At 40.0% G+C, this 23,510-nt stretch overlaps 2 protein-coding genes across 2 annotated transcripts; both read right to left on the minus strand.

Moving 5' to 3' along the window:
• Window positions 1–1,723: 1,723 nt before the first annotated feature.
• On the minus strand, window positions 1,724–14,014 carry popdc1 (popeye domain cAMP effector 1). The gene is made up of 8 exons (XM_080039085.1): window positions 13,955–14,014; window positions 10,416–10,637; window positions 6,214–6,338; window positions 5,474–5,661; window positions 4,901–5,009; window positions 3,540–3,707; window positions 2,878–3,025; window positions 1,724–2,348 (listed from the first exon to the last, which is right to left on the minus strand). The coding sequence occupies exons 2-8, from the start codon at window positions 10,630–10,632 to the stop codon at window positions 2,218–2,220; spliced, it is 1,086 nt and encodes a 361-aa protein (XP_079895211.1). The 5' UTR covers window positions 10,633–10,637; window positions 13,955–14,014; the 3' UTR covers window positions 1,724–2,217.
• Window positions 14,015–17,309: 3,295 nt separating this feature from the next.
• On the minus strand, window positions 17,310–22,362 carry popdc3 (popeye domain cAMP effector 3; the record flags this gene model as incomplete). The annotated part of the gene is made up of 3 exons (XM_080040046.1): window positions 17,310–17,588; window positions 18,947–19,055; window positions 21,857–22,362. 3 exons carry the CDS (start codon window positions 22,360–22,362, stop codon window positions 17,310–17,312), a joined length of 894 nt encoding a protein of 297 aa, XP_079896172.1.
• Between the last annotated feature and the right edge of the window lie 1,148 nt (window positions 22,363–23,510).

Below are 23,510 nucleotides of genomic sequence, written 5' to 3' on the forward strand. Positions count from 1 at the left end.
AACTACTATACAGTTTACACTGAAAAATAGCATTTTTAACCTGTCCACACTCTCTAACACAACACTATGAAATATAGTGAAAAAAATCCTTCAGAAATCTTAATATTTGTGCACTGCTGTGTGATTATATGTTCAATATATGCTTCAATGCAAATGTTATCATCAGAAATCCATAATATTTTAGTTAAAATCATAGATAGTAAATAATATGAATGTAGCATCCGGGCTGACCTCAGTTATTCACACGGCATCCAATAATCCTGGTTTGTGCGCGTCGCCATTTTGTGAGGGGGGAAGGAGATAGCTGACGTATACCTCCGAGGCAAAGTGAGGGACAACGGGCGGAGAGCTGTCACTCAAGAGATTGCGCCAATACATTTTAACCTCAAATAAAATAAAAACTAGCGTGGTCCGAAAAAATTCACCCCCCTCAGTGTTGTCATGGAGATATGACCTAAACATACAGACTAAAATGGTTTTGTGGCCCAGGCTGTAAATAGGTTTAATAAGACTTTGAAAACGGCCTGTCTAACAAGTGAGTCAAAGAAAAAATGCTCGGTCTTGGCACCACCCCCCCAGTGGCACTTCCTGGTTACTACAGTTGTGGTCACTTCCTTATTGGATGCTGGTAAAAATCGCTGAGGTTGGGGCTTGGTTAAAAATACACATTTTAGTCGTGTCCCCAGGTTTACACTCAGTCCTGTTACCGTAACACATTTAACGCTCTAAAATCCTTGTAACGTTACAAAAAGCCCTTGCTAAACTGGATATGAGCTCTATAGCTCTTCTGATAGGTCATGGGAAGACTAAAAGTAGGTTCCCCCCTTTTATTTTCAGTATATTGGATGATATTGTAACAAACGTTGACGGGGTACATCTTAACGTTCAGTCCTGTTACCTAAATTATTTCTTTAATGTTATTTGTTTATTTTTAAAATAATACTTTTTAATAAATCACCAGAATGTGCTGAGTGTACTCATGCTACTAGAAATGACCCCATATATCTATATTTGCATGTTTATGGCAATTATATGTTAAAAAACTCAGTCCTGTTACTTTCAGTCCTGTTACTATATTATAAACCTAGTTCAAAAATCAATACAATTTCCTGAGATTGACCAATATATGTTTTGAATGGTTAAATATATGTGTTATGAGATTCAGCTTTGAAAAATTCAAAAATCTGAAGTTTAATTAGGAAGAGTTGCAACATGCAAATGTCACCCATTTGGTGGAATGACCCAATTGAAGAGGCTAAAACTCTTTGGTACAATACTTTCTCAAAAGAAGTCTACGGGACTTAAAAGGAGATGCATGACTTTTTTTTTTAAGATGGATACCTTCACACAGTGGATCTGTGAGTTGATGTTTTTTTTCCCCTTTGCTGTGCATTATTAGCCTGGCATTCCCAGACCTGCCACTGCATTACTATAATAAACCAAGCATTGGTGACACATATTCTGACCACAGGGGGGCACTACACTCCAAACTAATCCTAGAACACAGCACCTTGAACCATGACAAGTTGATTCAGGGAAAGTGAACAACATAAACGGACATGACAATGGGGTCTGCAAAATTCAAATGAGATACTACAAACTCCAACGGCTTTAACAAACTTCAAACTGCCCACAGAATTAGACATTTGACTCCATATGTTTATTCAACCCACACAGTGCACTGCTTTCTGTTTCAAACATTTTGAAAAAAAAAATACAGTCTTAAATAAAAATAATTTCTCAAAGGAAAATCCCCACTCACAAAGATACTGTTATGGACGATGTGACACTAACAAGCTTGTGGCAACGAAAAAAAAGGAAAATGCATGTGTCAATGTATATTCAAAAATATAATACAAATTGATAACTTCAGACAAAGTGGAGTGACTGTCCAGCTATGAATTCAACAAACAAATGAACTGACATTCTATTCTATTCTATTCTGAGAGTTATCTGTACAGGATATTTCCTAGAGCCGATAACGTATTACGGTTTCTTGAGAATTTTGATATTTGGGAAGTTAAAGCTGCACTAATAAATATTTGTATATACAGAAAAAGAGCTAAAAACTAAATGTGATGTGTGCAGTGCAACAGCCTTGAACTTACAGAGATTGTATCCCAACACTACAGTTCCCCCCAGCTTTTCAGAGCCTGTTGGCATCTTTTAGCCCATGGTTACTGGTTCAGACAGACATATTAGCATTTGACCTTGTGGCTACACTTCCTCAGTGGTAGAACCAGGCACACGGCGAGACTTGAGGGGGAGAGAATCCTCAAAAACATCATCCTCCATCCCTTCTTCTATTGGTTTCATCTTTGAGGAGACCTCAGTGCCAGGGGATTTTTCTATAAAAAAAAATCAAAGGCATATTACAACTGGATCCATTGTGTGTTTCAAAGGTGACCTATGGGTGCGTCAGAAGTGAACGTCTTAAGGTATATTCTCAGAACTGAATAAAACAAACTTTCCTCACAGGTAAATGAGAGAAAATTGATTAACAAACATATATTCTAGTCTTACGTTTGGTTCCAGGTGCCTCAAAAAAGTATATCTATGTATATAGATATATATATCTATATATTTATATATATATATATTTATATCTCTATATATACATATATATAGAGATATAGATATATCTCTATATATATGGGAACCTTTGAGACGACTTGGTACCCCAACGAAAGGGTGACAAAATATGTACCGCACGGTTCGCTTATTTTGGTACCCTTCCCAACTTTTTAATAGTGGAAAAGCAGCTAAATGCGAGCCGTATCAAACTGAACTGGCTTAATGGAATCATTTTACATTGATGTTTATAGGAACCAATAAAAAGACTTGTTGACCATGTGACTTGGTGACCATGTGACTCACGTAGGGAGGAGCCTGCAGAGCCTCCTCTCAGGATCTGGTTGAGGACGTCGTCAGTGTCACTGGTGCTGCTGCTGGCCATGCTGGTCCTCATCTGCATCATGGACAGCTGGGAGCACAGGCTGGGCTGACGATCCATCTGCTTCACCGCCTGACACATAGCCAACAATATACACCACGTCAGAACCAACAACAACAACAACAACAACAACAACAATAATGATAATAATAATAATAATAATAATAATAATAACTTTATTCACATAGTATTTTAAAAACAAACTTTACAAAGTGATTTGACAAGACAAAACTAAGACAGTAATCAAAGTGGCAAGGCACAGGCAAAGTTACATTAAAACCCCTTCAAGCAGAGAGAGAGAAGCCAATACACTTTAATACAATGACAGGAATAAAAGAAAGAAAGAAAAGAAAAGAAAAGAAAAGAAAAGAAAAGAAAAGAAAAGAAAAGAAAAGAAAAGAAAAAGAGAGTAATAATAAATGAAAAGAGTAGAAATAAAAACAATAAAAGTAAAATCCCATAAAAGCCAGCCTGTAAAAATGGGGGTTTTGAAGAAGAGATTTAAAAGAAGACACTGATCTGTGCAAGCCTTATCTCCATGATGTGTCAACGCTTACTGTGTGTGTGTGTGTGCTACTAGACCCACCTTGTCACTGAGTGTGGGGTCATTGAGAGAGTAGAGTTTGTTGGTGATGTCTTTGCCGACGAGGTACCTGAACACCTCGTTGAGGAAAGTGTCTGACTCCAGGAAGAAGGTCAGCCTTTCTCGAGACCAGCACAGGAACTTACAGTTCTCTTCTGCCAAGATGGTCACCTGTCAATCAAACACAATAACATAGCTGTGTTGTCAACGGCCTACTAACGTCCTCCCTCCTACATATTCAACATGCATATACTCAATAATGTCTACTTAAAGGTGAAGTAAGCGATTTATTTATGTTAATATTAGTGTTAATCGCTCTTTATTCATACAGTGATCACTTACATAATGTGCGCGTTTCATAAAGCCGATCTCTCAGTCACCCGCTCTGCATGTAATCGGCAAATAAACTTTTAGGGGATCCCACTAATGATAACCAATCAGAAGAGAGAACGCTACAAACCGGCACCCGTCTCACTGCCGGTGCAAGTGCAGAGCGACAGATGGGTGAATGTGTATGCCCTACAATGGCGGAGCAGGTAAAAATCTTTTTTTTTTAATGACCACACAGCCAGGCTGGTGGATATCAATATATTTTGATGATTTATCATGTTTTATCACTTATGGATCTGAGATGATGCTAGATAACTCGCTGCTTGAAGACCGCAGTGCATTAATGTGGTGACGTAGGGACGAGGGAGGGGACTGCTAACTGCAGTCACTGACAGGAAGTTAGCCAAACTGACCATTCCGCTTACTGAACCTTTAACGATCGATTGTGTATGCGAGGTTGGTCGGACCGTTTACACTGAAGTATACACAAGCAATAAAGAATTTAAAAAATAACTTCTGTGTCGTTTGAAAAGACACAAAGCATTGTGGAGCGGTTGAGTAGGAAAAGTTACCTATCGATCCATACACAAAATCTTCCCGTAAAGTAAGTAGTACTCATCTGGGCACACTCAACAACACACTCAAATTGATGTCAAAATTAGTAGGAGTAGGACGTTAGTAGGGCTTTTAGTATGAGTAGGACGTTAGTAGGGCTTTTAGTATGAGTATGACGTTAGTAGGGCCTTTAGTATGAGTAGGAAGTTAGTAGGGCTTTTAGTATGAGTAGGACGTTAGTAGGGCCTTTAGTATGAGTAGGATGTTAGTAGGGCTTTGTGAACAGCCTATTTGTTTTTCTAAGATATCAGGACTGTATGTTCTCCAGGACACAGACCTATGGTTTATTTCACCACTGCAGTCATTAAACTGAAAATAAGACGAGCAGGTTAGGCTCTTTCCTTGTTCATTTTTATATTTGTTCAATCTTAATGAAAGGGCTTTATTCAATGTATTACTTTCTCCTATGTCTTTCCTACCTGGAACTTCTCTCCTCTGTGCATCTGAGTGGACCTGAACTCTGGAGAGTCGATGAAGGAGTTGGTGTAGATGTTGTGGAGGAAATGGCCTCGGTATGAAACCTTCATCCTGTCACACACAAACTGATGAGTCAGAAACCTCATTCATTGTAATAAAAAAAATTACAAAAATCTATAATGCAATCTGTTAAAGCGGCTATCAGGAACCTTTAACTATTTTTAAAACAGTATAATTTTCCCTCTGATGATCATACTTTTAACAGCAAACGACACCATCAGTGCAAAGAAGGACGTTTTTATATAGTTTTTATTTAATGCCTTTGGTCTAGTCGCACACCCAGTCCGATTTTGTGCATGCAGGCTATATGGTCACATATTCTTATTGGTCGCAGATTTCAGTGTAGCGCAGCAACGCAATTTGAGTAGCCTAATCCCTCCTAAAAGTTCCTCGGAGCACCTTTTATAAATTGACCTACATTTCATAAATAAATTCTATCGCTGACATATCAGTCATATGAAAGGTTAAATGGGACAGAACAAAACACAATAAACGGTAAAAGCCTCAGCACATACTTTCCCTTGAGGAGAATGCTGAGGCGTTCGTCCACAGAGGTCTTGTCCTCAGCAGCGTAGGCCTGGCCTTTCTTCAGGCTCTGGATGGTGCAGAACTGTCCTGTCAGCCTCTGGAACAAAGCCTCTCGGACGTGGAGCGGCTCAAACATACGCTTGTACACCGACCGCAGCTCCCTGTCAATCTTAATCTGAGGAGAGAGAGCAGAGACACAGACTTCACTCAGCTTTCTCTTGAAAGATCTAATAGAAATAAAGCTAAAGTTCAGTAATGCTATGCTAACTTATGGTCCATTTGAAAACACATTCTGCTGAATCCACATCCAATACAAGAAAATCACCCTTATCGTACCCATGGATTTGATTTGTTTGCGTCTGTATTTATTTTTCTTATAGAACCATCTTTATCTGTCATTATCTTAACATATGTTTTTCAATATTCTGAAGCATAAATCTCAACTTCTAAAGCACTTACATCAACTAAACTTTCCATACCTTTAACTCTGGCTTCATCCAACATTACCATTTTTGATGTTTATGGAAATGCAAATTTATGCATGATTAGTTAAAAAATGTAGCCAAATTTGAATTTTTACTTTCTGAAATATTTCTGAAAACATTTTAATTCCAAAAAAATGACACCTTGGGTTCACTATTGACAATCCGGTGTCACGCTGGAATGTCCTGAATGTACAGTGACTGTTGGTGAGTGTGAATGAGCGCCATGCTGCTGTAGAACTGACCGGCCTGCGCTTGTACAGGAGGAAGGCAAAGTGCAGTAAGTTGACCACCAGAAACACCACGTTCCAAACCATGACATCCAGGTTGCACCGGTACAGAGCCGCCCACAAGATGAACAGAGCACATCCTGTCAGGGAGGACAGACACAAGACAAGGTGCATTTAGGAGAAGATAGTCTGCAGTGCACACTGCATAGTAAAGGTATAGTTGAGTATTTTCTGAAGTGGGCTTGGTAAATGGACTTGACTTATATAGCGCTTTTTAGATGTTTTTCTCAGCCCCAAAGTGCTTTACATTTCTTACCACATTCACCCATTCATACACACACTCATACACTGATGGCAGTAGCTGCCATGCAAGGCGCCCTCTGAACCATCGGGAGCAATTTGGGGTTCACTGTCTTGCCCAGGGACACTTCAACATGTGGCAGGTAGGCGGGGGATAGAACCTCTGACCCTGCACTCCAGAGGTGACTTCCCTACCCACTTCACCACTGCCGGTTGTACAAGGTACTAAGGCATAGTTATTGTGTTACTCTATAGAGATGGCAACCAGCGCAGTCACTGTATGGAGTTTGCGGGAGATGTCGCTGTAGCATAAGTCAGCCTTGTACTGTAGCGGACAGGACCAGTAATAAGACACTTTTCCTTCACATATGTAAATCTTAACCTTGGTATTGGGAGCCAGGAGGACACAACGTCCATGATTTACAAAAACTAATTGAAATGTAGACTCATCAGACCACAGCTCACTGTTCCACTTTGCGTCAGTCCATCTCAGATGAGCCCAGGCCCAGAGAAGTCTGCAGCATTAGTGGATGTTGTTGATATATGGCTTTCACTTTGCATGGTGGAGTCTTATCTTGCATGTGTGGATGTAGTGACAAACTGTGTTTACCGACAATGGTTTTCTGAAGTGTTCCACCATGGCCCATGTAGTGATATCCTTTATAAAATCATGTCTTTTTTTATGTACCAACTTTTTCTGAATTGGGGTTGTAAAACCTAAATATCTGTTCAACTGTACACTAACCTCAGATTTTTCTATTGGAGAAAAACACATTTTTAATCTGGCCCCCTCTGCAACAGTAGAAGGCTGACTTCTGCTATTGGGACATCTTCCCTAAGCTCTCTATAAGGTAACACACTAACTATGCATAAAGTACCCCATACAACCCCACTTTGAAAATACTGAACGATCCCTTTAACACTAGATTCAATGTCTACATTTAGAATGGTTTCCTTCAGTCTTGTTTAAGTACTGTGGTTGTAATTTCAGCCAGATATGTTAGTGTTCTGTACTCATACCGGTAATATAGAGCACACAACTAAAACATCCAGTGAAGCCTGGAACATTGGCATCCAATGAAATTCAATAACATGAATTAATATGATATAGCCTAGGATCTTATAAGTAACAAGATCATTTTTTTTCTTATATAGTTGTAACTTTAGATGACAATGTGTAAAGGATTGATAAGAATCATCCAGATGTATTCTTTTTGACATACAAAGGATTGTTGTGAAGCAGTAGAACATTTTCCACATAGTGAACAATACACTTTTCATGACCTTAGCCTTCATTTTCTATTTATCAATATAACTCTGACTCATCTAGTCAGACTCAAAATGTCCTTCCATGGAATAGCTACCGTAGTTACTGACTGTTAGTTTACACTTCCTTTTCCCCCTCCCTCTGTTTCTTCTTCTCAGTAAAGCACTGTGAGACTAGCTTGAGGGGGCAATATAAATAAATGAACTGTCGGAACAGAACCGCGTTACCCATAAATCCCGCTACTTCCTGTCTCCACTCTCTGTCCAAGCCCCAAGATAAACATGTTGGAAGAAGAAGTGCTTTTTTCCATCTGCTATTCTCTCCTCCCTTCATCTGCCATTGTGTCAGAGCCTTTTAAGGCCTCGGCTCTGTTGAAGAGTTCCCAAACCCTAAAGCCTTTGTTCAGGACAGCTGTTAAAGGTGAAGTAACTGTTTTATTTATGTTAATATAAGTGTTAAATCGCTCTTTATTCGTACAGTGATCACTTATATAGTGTGCACATTTCATAAAGCCGATCTTTCAGTCACTCTCTCTGTATATAATCGGCAAATAAACCTTTCGGGGATCCCAAAACTGATAACCAATCAGAAGAAAGAACCCTACAAACCGGCACCCGTCTCACTGCCGGTGCACGTGCAGAGCGACAGATGGGTCAATATGTATGCGCCTACAATGGCGGAGCAGGGGCCTATTTCAGGTAGCTGGTTTTACATACTCTGAGTTTAATCCTGTGCTCTGAGTTGGTCAACTCAGAGCGCAGGGTTGATGAGTAACTCTGGGTTTTCGGTTACAGAACAGTGGATCAGCGTTGGGTTAATCAACTCTAAGCGTGTTCACTCTGGGTGGAGCGTGTGCATAAAAGCCATCGTCAATGGATCGCTGATAACATGATTCACCATGGAAACAGAAGAAACAAATGCGTGATCCTCCCACTTCTCCACTTCTCAAAAAAAAATTAAAATAAAAAACTTCTCCGCTACTCCCACTGGAGTTAGAAATATTAACGAATGAGTTTATGGTAGCCTATGGAGAAGAATTAACGGGGATATTTTCACATAACTCTGATCTAATCTCCTCGGCAATTCAGAAAAAAACAGAGCAATCATTTCGCTTCCGTATGAGAAGCCATAGTCTATTTTAAAAAGTTACGCATATCAGCAGTAAAGTAATAGGCTAAAGCTGGCGCGGCACAGCATTTCTGACAGTGTTTTATATTCGCTGTATAATATGTTGGCAAGCTATAGCCTAATAGCCCACTGTGCAGTAAACAGACTGTCGCTTCTTTTAAATGGGAAGTGAAAGACATTAACGTCAAGACACATTAGGTGACAGTTTCCATTGAAGAGCCTGATTGATTTATTACCAGATCCATTTTCCTCAAGTGATCACAGTTTAAATTATTATATAATTTTTATATTCATATTAGGCTATTTAACGAGGCTCGTCTGTGACTTTAGGATCGCACAAGTGAACATAACAACCACCTGACATAAATCTGTTCAGTGGCACAGACGTTAAAAAGCATACAATACAAATAGGTTTATTAATCTGAATGTAGAGCATGTCACGATGTGTAAGGTGGCCGCCTATATGAACGGACCGAGGGCTGAGAACAAGGCTACTGATCGGATAAATGATCGGTCAAACGTAAAATCATCAGGAAATGATAAAAACACGGCGTATGTTGCCGCAGTAACTGACTCTCGGTTGCGCTGAACCTGCTACCTGAAACGGAAAACCCAGAGTTTCCACTAACTCAGAGCGAACAAACTCTGGGTTGCCTCAAAACCAGCTACCTGAAATAGGCCCCAGGTAAAAATTCCCAATGTCTGTTTTGATGGTTTTTATCATGTTTTATGACACTTATGGATCTGAGATGATGCTAAATACCTCGCTGCTGGAAGACCGCAGTGCATTAATGTGGTGACGAGCGAGGGGACTGCTAACTGCAGTCACTGACAGGAAGTTAGCTAAACTGACCATTCCACTTACTGAACCTTTAAAGAAAAATCAAAATAGTTTTTTTTATCAACAATGTTATGCTGCTGCTGCTGGCCGAGGCCCATGGGGGGGACGCCCTACCAACTGAGCTAAGGGCGCCCCATTTACTAGGTGCTTTTGATTGGACTAAAGATCTCTTGAGGCTGTGATAGGTTAAGTTATTCTCCAATATTCCCAGTATATTTACATTTGAATGTCCATGCTGCACATCATTTTAATGTTAGACATAACGTATTTTTTAAATGATATTAGACTTTATTCTATTACATGTACAGTCTCCTATTTCACTAAAGTTATTATCACGTTGATTCTTTATTTCTATGTACAGTATTTTCTATTCCGTCTACATTAAATTGACATGTATTTTTATTCTACTTTACATTTATATGGTGCACCTTTTATCTGCACTGTGTCCTTGCACTACTGTTGTGTTTATTTGTGTCTCAGGTGTTGCTCTCTTCACTTGTGTGTGTTTCATTTATACATGTTCTTCTTTCATATTGCATGGTTGAGAGGAGCCACAGGCCTAACAATTCTATTGCCAATGACTGCTGCTGTAATGGTTGTGCATATGACAAAATAAAAGCCGTCTTGAATCTTATCATCAGCCATAGGAATGTGTGTAGCAGGGGTCCGCTGTGTTCATACCTGTCATCACTAGCAGGCGCAGTAGGATCATGTGCAGGCCCAGGGTGGTGGGGATGGCCAGGCCCAGCAGCAGGGCCAGGTTGCCCACATGGAAGAGGAGGTGGTGGGTCTGGTCCCACTCAGTGCACCCTGTCACGTTGCCCTCCAGAGGGGTGGGAGAGGGAAGGGAGGGCAGAGGGCTGAAGAGGAACGAGGCAAGCTCCGGGCTGGAAGACATCCCTGCTGCAAGCACAAGACCTGAATACATTCATATCACTCATCAAATCACTCCTCTTCACAATAGCCTTCAGCCAATGATAATATAAAAAAAATTGACATATTAACATAACATATTTACATTACATATTTATTTTACATATCGTTAGCCTCATAGCGTAACTGCCTAAATCATATTTACTCTAGTCTACTTTTACTCTACATCTACTCTATTCTACATCTACTCTACTCTACATCAGCTCTACGGTGGGTATGGCGGTCGGCCACTGGAGTGCAGGGTCGGTGGTTCGATCCCCCGCCTCCCCGCTACATGTCGATGGTTAGCTTGCACCCTGCTGCTATCGGTGTATGTGTGTGTGATTGAGTGAATGTGTACAAAACAATGTAAAGTGCTTTCAGTCTGTGAAACACCAGGGAAAAGTGCTATATAATATATATATATATAAGTGGAGTCCATTTACCATAATTTTTATTTATTCTGTCAGTGTGTAGCATTATTAAAAACTGTGTGTTTGTTGACCTAAGTTGGTTGATGTGTGTTTCACTGCATGCTACTGCACAGCTCAGAAAGGGATTGCTAAACTACAGGAACCTCTAAATGAATTACACCAAAACAATACAACCTAAATTCACCCACTTAGAAAGTGCTTTTAAAAAACAAGCGTTCAGAGTGAATCGCTGAATCCACCTTTAATATGTCCAAACCAAACTATCAAGAAGCATTTCAGTCCTGTCCAAAGCTAAGCACTTCCTGAATAATAAATCACTCCATATTCTTTATAACTCATTAATATTACCATATTTGTATTACTGTTCAGAAATCTGGGGAAACACATACAAAAGCTCTTTACAACCGTTGTATATTCTTCAGAAGCGAGCCATTAGAATAATCCATAATGTAAATTATCATGAACATACTAATCAACTATTCATACAGTCCAAAACTCTCAAATTTCCTGATCTGGTTGAATTCAAAACTGCCCAAATAATCTTCAAAGCCAGAAATTATATGCTACCAAAAAACATACAGGCAATGTTTTCTGAAAGGGAGGGACGTTATAAGTTAAGGGGACAGCTGAACTTCAAGGTCCACCACACAACGAAAAAGAGCTTCTGTATCAGCATCTACGGAGTAAAATTGTGGAATAAGTTAAGTGTGGAAGTACAGAAAAGCCAAAACATAAGACAGTTCAAAAACAGATATAAAGACATCATCTTCACAAAGTACAGAAATTTAGAAAAGCCTTTATAACATGGACATATGTAGACTGTAGTTTTGTAGAATACATGGTATTTGTATTTATATTTGTAATATTTATATATGTATAGTAACTTACAATATACATGTATGGGTATTTATAATGTAATATAAATAGTTTATAGTATATATATATATGATTGTTTATTATATATATGTATATGTGTGTGTGTATGTATGTATGTGTATGTATATATATATATATGCACAAAATGATTCGGTACTCATGTATATATGCATTATTATAGCTTTTTATTATACTGACATAACATAATCTATCCAAGCAAAATTGATCTGTTAAGGGGTAGGACTAGATAAGTTTTTTACTTCCTCCTACCCCCTTTCGAGCATGTCTGTTTTTCTTTTGCTTTTTTTAATTCTATTTCTTTGTTTTGCTTTTGTTTGTTTGTTATTTATTCATCTATTTTTTTTATTGCATGTTCGAAATAAAGACAATCAATCAATCAATCAATCAATATGTCATTAACATACAGTACATCATAATTATTTATTCTGCTATGTCTGTACATGTATGTATTGTTACCAAAATATGATGATCGTGTATAGTTTTAATACACATACTCCAATACAAAACAGAAATACCTTCAACTTCACACATGCTCATACATTTCAACATGTTCGAATTTTTATAATGATTATAGGCCTAACTATAACTTTACCATGTGCAGTCTTTTGCTTCATTATAAGTCATGCTGAAAAACTTAGGAACAGATATATCACTGGGACTCCCTTTAGAAAACAGCAGATGAGCATTTAATATCCAGGGGGATTCACATTAAACACATGACTACTGACTAATAATTTGACCACAGAATAGCACATTGACCATACGGGATCCAGCCATGTACTAGTTTTACACCCAGGTGTGTTTGTTTGTTAGGGATACACTTACTCACATTTACTCACACTCCTGAAATATGATCTTCTTCTGACCCCAACCATTTGAGCCAACCAGCAGCCGGAGTAATATTCACATCCATTCAAATATGCTCAACGTGTTGGTCAGAATACCAAAGAATAAGGGACTGAAAAGATGTGTAGGACACAGGGGACTGCAGGACTGGTGAGAAGCCCCTTCAGTTAAAAGATCGATTGGTAACACTTTACAATAAGGGTGCATTAATTAAATGTTAGTTAATGCTTAATTGAGGCTTAATAAGCATTTACTAAGCATTACCTTACCTGTTAATAAATGCTTAATAAACAAACTAAGCACTAACTAACTGTTATGCTTATTTTATACTTAACCAAGCATTAGTTCATTAAGCATTGACTAACTGTTAATAATAGCATTGACACTTACTTAATGCTTAATAGGTGTTTACTATGCATAGCATTAACTTAGCATTAACTAACAGATCATTAATGTACCCTTACTGTAAAGTGTCACGATCGATTTTACTGTTTGTTAGTTTGAGCTTACTGTACACACATGAAACATGTCGCATGTTCCCCCAAGAGCATTAACCTTTTTTTCCAAAACAGATCTGGAAGAAGCTGCTACGTGCCTTAGGCTTGTTTCCCCTTGTTTTGTATAAGACATTCATTCTTGCAGTTTTTAGCTTGAGGAGTAGCATAACCAAATACAAACAATTTGTGAGAAAAAAAAACCTGCACAAACACTATTTGTATTTGTTGATCAGTTAAACATCCGTCTCATAGGCCTATACGTTGTATTAAATATATTTTTTAAATACTACAAAGGACAGTTCATGTGGACATCCTGTGATAATCTCAAAACATACACATTTGATATAAGTAGCCTATCCTACATTTCGTCGCAAAAATAATAGCCTATTTAGATTGATATCTAAAATGTAAGCTATACGTTCCAACCACGACCTTCCGCTGTTAAGGGTCTCAGCTGCTGTGTTTTTTTTTTTCTCTGTCCACTGGCTGATGTGCACTGGGACAACTCCAGTGTATAAATAGATGTGTGGGAGATACACACACACGCAGCTTCCTCACACGGGAATCTCTCTCAGACGCAACTTTGCAACAACCGCTCAAAGTACCGAGTGGGATACAACGCGCCGTTACTCACCGAATCAGAGGCAGCAGAGGCGGGCGTTGGAATGCGGGTGTGAAGAGTAAAAGATCCAGGAATGATGATGTTTAATGAAAGACTAGAGAGAGACACTGCTGCTGGTGACTGCAGGCTGCTGGACCCTCAGACCGAAGGGGGGGGGGGGGGGGGGCTGCACAGTGTGCGTCTCACATTCCACACAGCTGACAGACAGGCACACGGACTAAAATGGGCAAAGAAGGCGTGAGAGCAGTATAAAGCTGCAGTGAGCGAGAGATCCGCCAGGGAGAGACAAAGCGCAGAGTGAAGGGGTTATAATTATGTCACATAATTGTCGATGATTTTTTTTTTAATTGAATTGAAAATGTTTTTCAATGATGACTTCTCTGTCTGCCTCCTTCCAAATACTTTAAGAATCTTCATAATACATCCACCGCTTTAGCTTAAATTACTGACAAGAAAGAACAAGTATTTGATATTTGTCAATGAACAATTTCACTTTTTGCATATCCCCCCACACCCCACATGCAATTCGTCAGAGGGTGTCCTTGAAGAAGACAGCTGAGTGGAACAAAAATAACATGTTTCAAGATTCAAGATGGTGTTATTGTCATATGCACAACAATTACAGAGCAGTCGCTGGCAATTAAATTCTTTAGTCTTGTGCTCCTCCAACAGTGCAATAAAGAAAGTGTATAAGTATAAAAGAAACACAAGTGGGAAGCTGAGACTTAAATAATAAAAAAACAACAATAATAATAGCAGCAATAATAATAATAATAATAATAATAATAAGAAGAAGAAGAAGAAGAAGAAGAATAATAATAAGAAGAAGAAGAAGAATTAAGTGTATAAGAGGAACACAAGGAGAGCAGAGACATAAATACAAAACTAATGTTGTTCTGATACTGTATATATTTGATTATCATCATCATCTTTAATCCGGAGTCGGGTTGTGAGGGCAGCAGCTCCAGCAGAGGACCCCAAACTTCTCTTTCCCGGCCACATCAACCAGCTCCTGACTGGGGGATCCCGAGGCGTTACCAGGCCAGTGTGGAGATATAATCTCTCCACCTAGTCCTGGGCCTCCTTCCAGCTGGACGCTCCTGAAACACCTCACCCTGGGTGCATCCTTACCAGATGCCCGAACCACCTCAACTGGCTCCCTTTGACGCAGAGGAGTAGCGGCTCTGCCCCGAGTTCCTCACCAATGACTGAGCTTCTCACCCTATCTCTAAGGGAGACGCCAGCCACCCTCCTGAGAAAACCCATTTCGGCCGCTTGTACCCGCGATCTATTTGACAATGTAAAATACGAAATCGTTTTAAAAGAGTATTTTAATGTTTATGTAGCCTATAATATATGCCTACATTATTTTAATACATTAGTGTATAGCCTATATTGAAAAGTATTATAGCCTATTATTTCAACAGACCTAGTGTTTAAGGATTTGAGGAGTTAGTAGGAATTAGTCGGGGTGACTGTGGCTCAGGTGGTTAAGCGGGTTGGCCAACGATCCAAGGGTTGGCGGTTCGATCCCTGCCCAGCCACCTTGGGCAAGACACTGCACTGTGCACTGTGCACTGTGCCTTGTGTGAATGTGTATGATTGCTGTATGTTTGAGGTGGTGGTCAGAGGCACCGTTGGCGCTGAATGGCAGCCACGCTTCCGTCAGTCTGCCCCAGGGCAGCTGTGGCTACTCTCATAGTTTACCACCACCGGTATGACTGTGTGTGAACGAATTGAACCAGGAACCCTGTAAGCACTTTGAGTCACAGAGAAATAAAGTGCTATATAAATCCAATCTATTAATCTATTATTATTAGTAAAGTAAATGAGCCTTAGTTAAGATTACTGCATACATGCTGGCTCATGTCATTTACATGGTTGTTAAAGGGTGTGACACAACACAGGAAAGTGACGCCGTGTTCCAAATAAGTAAATAAAGCATCATTTATTTGTACAGTACATCATAGACACAATCAGCTTATTAACGTCTATGTTTCACGTTACATTCACTTTACACTCACTGACTTAATCTGTCAATATACACAATAAATATGGATCCGACTCCATTTGCAGCTACCTGACTATTTCACTTTAAACATCTATTATGTAGCCTACATTACATCCAAGTGAGTAGCCTTTTTTCATAAATACAATTGATAAGTATAGCTGCTTTGGGCCTTTTTTAATGTCTTTTTAACTGCTTTTATGTGGCTGTAGCCTGCAGGGTCTCGCCTTAATGGAATAGTTTGTTTGGAAAATGTTTGTAATCCTCTTGCTATGATGGGTGACACATTTCTTGTCAAACCGCTGGCCACAGTAACTGTGCACCATGAATGTATTAAGATAAACAGACACTGCTTTCTAACATGGCATTCTGTAGCCTAGTTGAATAGCACTGTGTTCCAAATCACATACTCTTTCTTTTTATTTCACTACATACTAAAGTACAGAAGAGTCTAAGGGCCACAGGAGAGAAAAAAAAAAATCAGATAAGGAAGTTTATTTTTTCATTATGTCGAGAAATGTCAAGAATATGGACGAATACTCCAAAATGCTATTGGAGTTAGTGGGGCATTTAAGTATTTTCAGCATACTACAATTGACGTGCGTGTATTGGGACATCCTAAATCTCATGGCATACTAAATAGTAGGGAAGTATGGGGATTGGTAAGTTTCTCACAGGACACATATGTGATCAGATCTTTAGGCTTCATTTCATCTTCCACTAGATGGGATTACTTCTGGTGATGCTCCGACAAAATGTATTCATTGTTTTTCTGCCAGTGTTCTTCACATGTCCGGCAATACGATCGGGTTTGGTGTGCACACGGTCCGGGTCTGGCTTTTGACAGTGAGTTTGCAAGGTTTGTATTATTGTGCCTATTACAAACACCAACTATCTGAGCTCACAAACCACATATACACTGCACAGAATCACTGAGTGGGTGAATAAACTCTTGTATGTTGGGGGGAGGGGGGGTTTCAGCAACTCCACTTAAAAATTCCAAGACACTATTCCCTTCTCCTTTAAAAAAAAATACAAACAGAAAAGTACAATTTGAATTGTCCACAAAATGTTTAACTCTTTCATTACACTTGCTTACCCTATATGGAAAAGACCATTACCACACTTTGCCCCACTACATTGACACAATATTTCTATATTCTATATTTCTATTTATAATTGAGATTATTAGAACCATAAATGAATTATCTAATGTTTGAGGGGGGTCCTAAACACAGAAAGTACAAAACACAAAATACATATTCCTACATGCAGTGAGCCAGTCCAATGTAGCAGTGTGTGTGTGTGTGTGTGTGTGTGTGTGTGTGTGTGTGTGTCTGTTGGGGACTGTGTGTGAGTTCAGGCAGTCCTTCCACGCTGCATGGGCACTTGCAGGAAGGCATCTGCCTTTTCTAATTCTGTCCCTGGCATGTGAGCACAGCTCGGTAAGCGGAGATCATAGCGGTGTCCTGACTGGTCGAAAGCCTCCGTGTTCAGGGAATACAACTTGTCTGCTATGTCGTTGCGCACCACCAGGGCAAAGATCTTGGCAATGTAGCGATGCTTAGCAAACAGCAGGTAGAGCTTCTTCCTCCTCCACGCCACGTAGCGGCAGGAGTTATCAGCACGCAGAGACACCTGGAGAGGATAGAACAAAGATCTTATAAGGACAGAGGTGATGCTTAAAGGGGCTACGAGGAACTTTTAAATATTTCTGAAACAGTCTCATTTTCCCTCAGATGATCATAAATAACATGTATCAGCAAACAAGACCATCAGTGCAAAGAATTCTATTTCTATATAGTTTTTCTTAATGCCTTTGTCATGGGTCCGTCACCCAGGAACAACAGCTGGCGTAGTAAAAACACTACCGCTTTTGTCCACAACACAAACTGAAAGTTCCTCAGAGCATCTTTAAAGAATCCCTAACAAATATCTACAAAGTCCTTCGAACTATATCATTTGGGGAGAATAGTTTCATGATAGTAAGTATTTGAAAAGAGTGAGACATATGTATCAATCCAAATGAAAGGTATTGTCAATAAATGTAGCTAAACTTTTGAACCAAACACGGCAGTTTTCTGCCCGAATGTCTAAACAAACAATGAGATTTGCCATGGAGACGTTTTGATACGGCCACGCCCACACAGTCCTGACAAACACCGACCTTTGAGATCCTCTTTTGATGTCACTATGTTAGACCAGGACATGTCAGTTAAAGGATCATTCCAGTTTATAAGCCCTACATCTGATGTTGAATCTTGTATTAGTAATTAATCATAAATGCGCTTTAAGCCTCAGAGCAGTATAGTTCGGTAGGCACAGTATGGTTTGGTACTGAATGGTAACCCTTAGATCTGGGCTGGCGTTTCCACTGTTGAAAGAGGAGATTACACCTGGTGGGTGTGATGTTTGTCCTCCTAATCCCATTCATACACAAATGACTATCCTGTCCCCTTCCTAACTTTTGACTGGTGCCATTCGTACGGTGTATACGGGATAATGCTACATGAACTACTGTAATGTTTGTGGCGACTTTTTATTAGATAGGCTTATGTGAGCACACAGTAAGGTTGGTGGAAATCATGTTAGTACAGATGGAATGGCTGTTACAACACACCATGTACAAAAGCAGTGCAAACATAAGACATAAGTAAAAATTAAATAAAACATTAATGTAACGTCAAATTTGCCGGTGAAAATAAGAGATTTGTGAAGGTCTTTCGATATGCACAAAAAAAGTTTAAGTTGATAGATTTCATTATTGGTTTTGGGATCTCTTCATGGTATATTTCTGACATCAATAATACTATAGACTGAGGCGAGTGAGCCTTTTCCTTTAACTGCTACTTCCTTATAAAACATGCATGATGAGGTCATTCAGATGTATCGACCCAGAAAAAGTAGGTTAAAGACAGTACGGCTTGACCTGAATACAGCACACATCCCTTAGTTATTGCCTGATTGTCTGCACATGCAAATGAGTGTAAAGGAACCTGGAATACACCCTCCTCTGACGGCCTGAGAGAGTCCCACTCCGGGGAATCCAGAAACTGGAAAGGGTAGATGAAATGCAGAAACTCTCCATTGACTGTCACGCGTATTCTGTAGAAGAATGAATGAAAAAGTTTATATTAATGACCCACCTTTAAATGGGAAAAAAACAACATGACACAAATGGCAGGTCAAGTGATAGCGGACAAAGACAATTATACGCCTGTTACCGTAGAAACCAGGTGCCGACGTAATTTGGTCGCAATCTTTAAAAACACAGTCTGGTAGCCAACCCTATATAATGCTATGCACGCCCAAAAGGAAGGCAGCGATTTTTAAATTTATTGAAAATGTTAATGAATTTTTACTTGAGCTGTATGCTAACACACTTCTCACAACAGGTCTATAAGATCCACCTCCAAATTTGGACAGACAACTTAAAGACCTTCACCATTGTGATGTGCTTGAGGCAAGGCAGACCCATAACATGTTTCACTAGGAACAAGAAACTAACTTTCAACCAAGTAGCACCAGTCTTACATTTCCCCTATACACAGGTAGTAGGGGTGTCATCTTCACCAGTGTAAGTCGAAAATTGATCAAAATGACGTCAGAATCTCGACCTTCGGAAGTGGAAGGTGAAAACGTCGATTTGCCCCCGAGTCACGTTCGGCAGGAGTAAAAAAAAAAAAAGTCAGGAGACACACACACACACGACCACACACGTGTTAACGAGGTAATGAAACTGAGAAGAGCATATTTTGTCCAATGACCTCATGTTTCCCTCCAGATGATTTATATTCATGCTGTAAAACAGCATGTTAAAATGTGTTGTGTTTAAGTTGGGGCAGTGCATGAGTCTTAATAAATACACCTTTCCTAGAAACATCAGATTGGTTGTAGCCACTCAGTGTGCTATCAAACAGGGCTCCAGCAGGGTAATGATAGAAAATTAAAAATCTTAATAGGAGGAGCACGCTACAGCTGAAGTTGTGTTTAAGTTACCATTTGAAAAACGTGACTGTGAGAGTGTACATTTACTTAGTATGTACGCAGATGGCACTGAAGACTTGGCTCTATTTCACATCATAGCAATCTGGTGCTTATTTAAACTTGCAGTAGGGAGATGAAGGAAGATAATTCTAGAAAGCCCTGTGCCCAACACAGTAAGTTACCAGCTGTTGCATCATCCATGCACAGGCTAAATGTAGGCTATGACTGATACTAATTCTAGCCCAGTAATGGGCTACATTAAAGGGGCACAAACATAAAAAAAGATATTGTGCCCCCCTGACCCTTTACAAAATAGTTGTTGTTTATGCATTGTTATCACACTCTTTGGGTTAAAGTAAGTTTCAAAACCAAGCCCCAACCACAGCGAATTCTACTAGCATCCAATGCAAAAGTGAAAAGAAAATGCAGTTCACTGAGTGGCCAATAGGGACATGTTTCAAAACAGAGCAATGTCTCATTGACTCCCATGTTAAATAGGCCGTTTTCACAGCATTATTAAACCTATTTAAGGCCTTGCCCAAAGAAACATTCTAGTCCGTATGGGGGGACACTCAGGGGGGTGAATCTTTTTGTACCATGCTAGTCCTTATTCTATTGGAGGTTAAAATGTATGAATAATTAGTGGCGCTGTCTCTTGAGTGACAGCAGCCGCCCGCTGGCCCTCACTTCACCTCGGAGGTATACATCAGTTAGATGGGCGTATCTTCCTCCCCCCAACGTTATATCAATGCACTTTTTTGGTAAGAGGAAATGAGGCGGAGTCAAAATCTGACAAGATGGCGACGCGCATAGGCCAGGACGATTGGACAGTTGGAATATCTGAGATCAGCCCGGATGCTACATCCATTTTATACACTATCTATTGTCAAAACCTTCATGGTATTTTTTATCACAAGGCCTATGTTGGTTGAAGGATTAAGTGCCAAACAAAAGTATATTCCGTACTGATACTTTGCCTGAAATTATTGTTTGGTTCTACAAATTGCAAATATTCTATTAAATGTAATTTTAACAATGTGCCAAGGGGTTGGTTGGATTGTTGGCACAAAGGCACAACAAAGTTATAATCTAATATCATCTTGTTTTACAAAACATTTGTGTTCAATTAAACATAATCATTTATAGAGGAGACCTTAACCTTTATTATTCTGCTGGTTAGAATAATGTAAACTAAGTTATTTCACAGAAATATGGCAGAGTTGAAAGTGTGCCAACTGACCCCGGTTTCCCCTACCTCAGTGTCCAGTGCATTAACTAATTAGAGAATAAATGTTTTGATCAAGCATCCAGCAGCTCAAACCTCAAATAACTTTGTTGAATTGGAATGCATTCTTTTTTAGTGCAAAAACATTCATTTCAAATCAAACTTAAAAATCCCAATTAGCAATGCGCCTTTTTTAGTTGTAGCCTATAACAAAATAAACCCACAAAAGTTAAAGGTGGAGTCAGCAGTTCTGGATAGTTCTTGTTGGCGAAAAAAAAAAAGTTGGTAAAATAAGAGAATATCTCCTCACGATCCTCTTACCTGTAAGGCTACAGTGTGTGCTCTTAAAAAATACACAGCCTAGGTTCTGTAAACAGGTATGTAAACAAAGGGCATGCTATGTAAACAAAGGGTAAAGCATTTAAAATCGAACTTACCGGTGAATATGTTAATTTTGTTATAGGCTACAACTTGAAAATGAGGCTCATTGTAAAATTTGGACGTTCAATTCTTAGGACAGATTAAGCCTACACATATCAGTGCCAATTGAAAGATAGGCTATCTGGCATGAAGTCATACTTTGTTAATGTTTGTTTAATTTTTAATGTCTAATTTCACAAAATACTGTTGCGAGGTGTGTTCATAGTGTGATGTAGGCTAATGTTGACACTATCATGGTTGTTGATGGAGTCACCTGCCAGACAGTAGCACAGACAGCTTGTCAATAGGGGTTTTCCCCTCCATGGCGAGAAAGTGGTCCTTCTCTAAGGTGTGGATTTCTCCGTCACAGGACGACACTATCTTCCCAAAATGCGAGAGCGACACCCCGAGATTCTTAAACAGGCAGCCGTAAAGCTCCTGGAACTCCTGCTCGAACGAGACGCTCCTCAGCCGGTAGGAGACGTGCAGCAGCTGGGCCAGACACACGGCGAACAGCGCCAAGCTCCAGAGGAAGGTGTCGGTGGTGCACGGGTCCGCCCAGGCCCAGAAGACGGAGCAGAAGAAGCCCAGCGTGAGGAAGGTGAACAGGTACAGCAGCCCGTAGAAGCCGCTGCCGCCCATGAAGCCCAGGAAGAGGAAGATGTAGGCGAGGTGGAAGACGGAGCCCTCCGCGCCGTCCCTCCACGCCTCGCACAGCGGGTAGGTCGCCGCCGGAGGCTCCGTCGTGAAGTTCATGGCTTCGAAGTCCGGAGGCTCCATAATAGTCTGCTAAAAGTCAATTCAACTACAGCAGACTTGTGACACAAAGTCAGCAAGCGTGTCTCAGAAGTTATGTGGCGCTCAGGAAAACACCGCAAACACACAGGCAACATGTAATGCAAGTGTTGCTGCTGACACCTGTCTGTAGTCGACAGTGGCGTTCACAGGGGTTGGGGGGGGGGGACAACCAACCCTGCCCTTTTTCTAAGTGGAGTCAGCAATTCTGCAGAACGTTTGTTATCAAATGAACTTTTGGTCAAAATCATCAATATCTCACAATCCTCTACCTGATTGTTTTTTTTTGTTTTTTTTAGCAATATCTTCCTGACAGTCCCTAATATAAATATTCTACCCCTGAAGATGAAGGATAGGCTACTTTGAGTCATGTTGTGAGTGAATGAAATACATAGAGTATTTAGGCTACTTCAAAACATTACTTTCATGAATCAGTCTGCAGGTGGCAGGTAGTGGACAGGGCCTGGTGCTGAAATAGCCTTCTGTGTGTAAGTAGGCTTTACAAAATAATACAATATTTACTTTATAATATAAAGTGATTTTAGCCTATTTGAACTGTATGGCTGTGGGCAACGGTGCAACTAGGTTGGATGAACACATATTGTTATTTCCATTCTTCATTGAATGTCCTGTCTTCACTGTCAACTTTCCTCTTCAGACTTTTTGGATAGCGACATATTTCTGTGTTCGCCTAAATATGTATTCAACTCAGCAGATGCAGTAGCACTGAGAAAACACCAACAATCATAACAAATATTTACTTCCACGCATGGCATAAAATAGAAATAGAAATAGAAAACGGCGCAATCTCTCTGCAAAGCATACAGCATGTTTGGAATCGCAGGTGCACGCCAGAGAAAGGCCATCAAGACCACCACAGAGGCAGCTGAGAAGGCCTCTAGATGGCTGTGGATCAAAAGGGGTGATCCGTGGGTACATGCTACTTAGACACAAGTTGGGACTTGATCAATCCCGGCTGGGTCGCCTGGGTGAGGGTGTATGATGTTGCGAGACCCGAAACACCCAATGACCCCAGGTTCCATCACTGATGATGTGTCTAAGTGCATCAATAGATGTATATTAAACTACTGGGAGTCCCTTTAGTCACACCGGGGAACCATTTGTGGCATACT

This window comes from Ammodytes marinus (assembly GCF_949987685.1).
Source record: "Ammodytes marinus genome assembly, chromosome: 13".
Classification (NCBI taxonomy): domain Eukaryota; kingdom Metazoa; phylum Chordata; class Actinopteri; order Uranoscopiformes; family Ammodytidae; genus Ammodytes; species Ammodytes marinus.

Coding starts and splice junctions, on each gene's coding strand:
- popdc1 (XM_080039085.1), bottom strand. CDS start 10,632: ATGTCTTCCAGCCCGGAGCTTGCCTCGTTCCTCTTCAGCCCTCTGCCC. Junction 5,010..5,473: donor AGCATTCTCCTCAAGGGAAA/GTATGTGCTGAG, acceptor TGTGTGTGACAG/GATGAAGGTTTCATACCGAG. Junction 2,349..2,877: donor CTCTGCAGGCTCCTCCCTAC/GTGAGTCACATG, acceptor TTTTTTTTATAG/AAAAATCCCCTGGCACTGAG.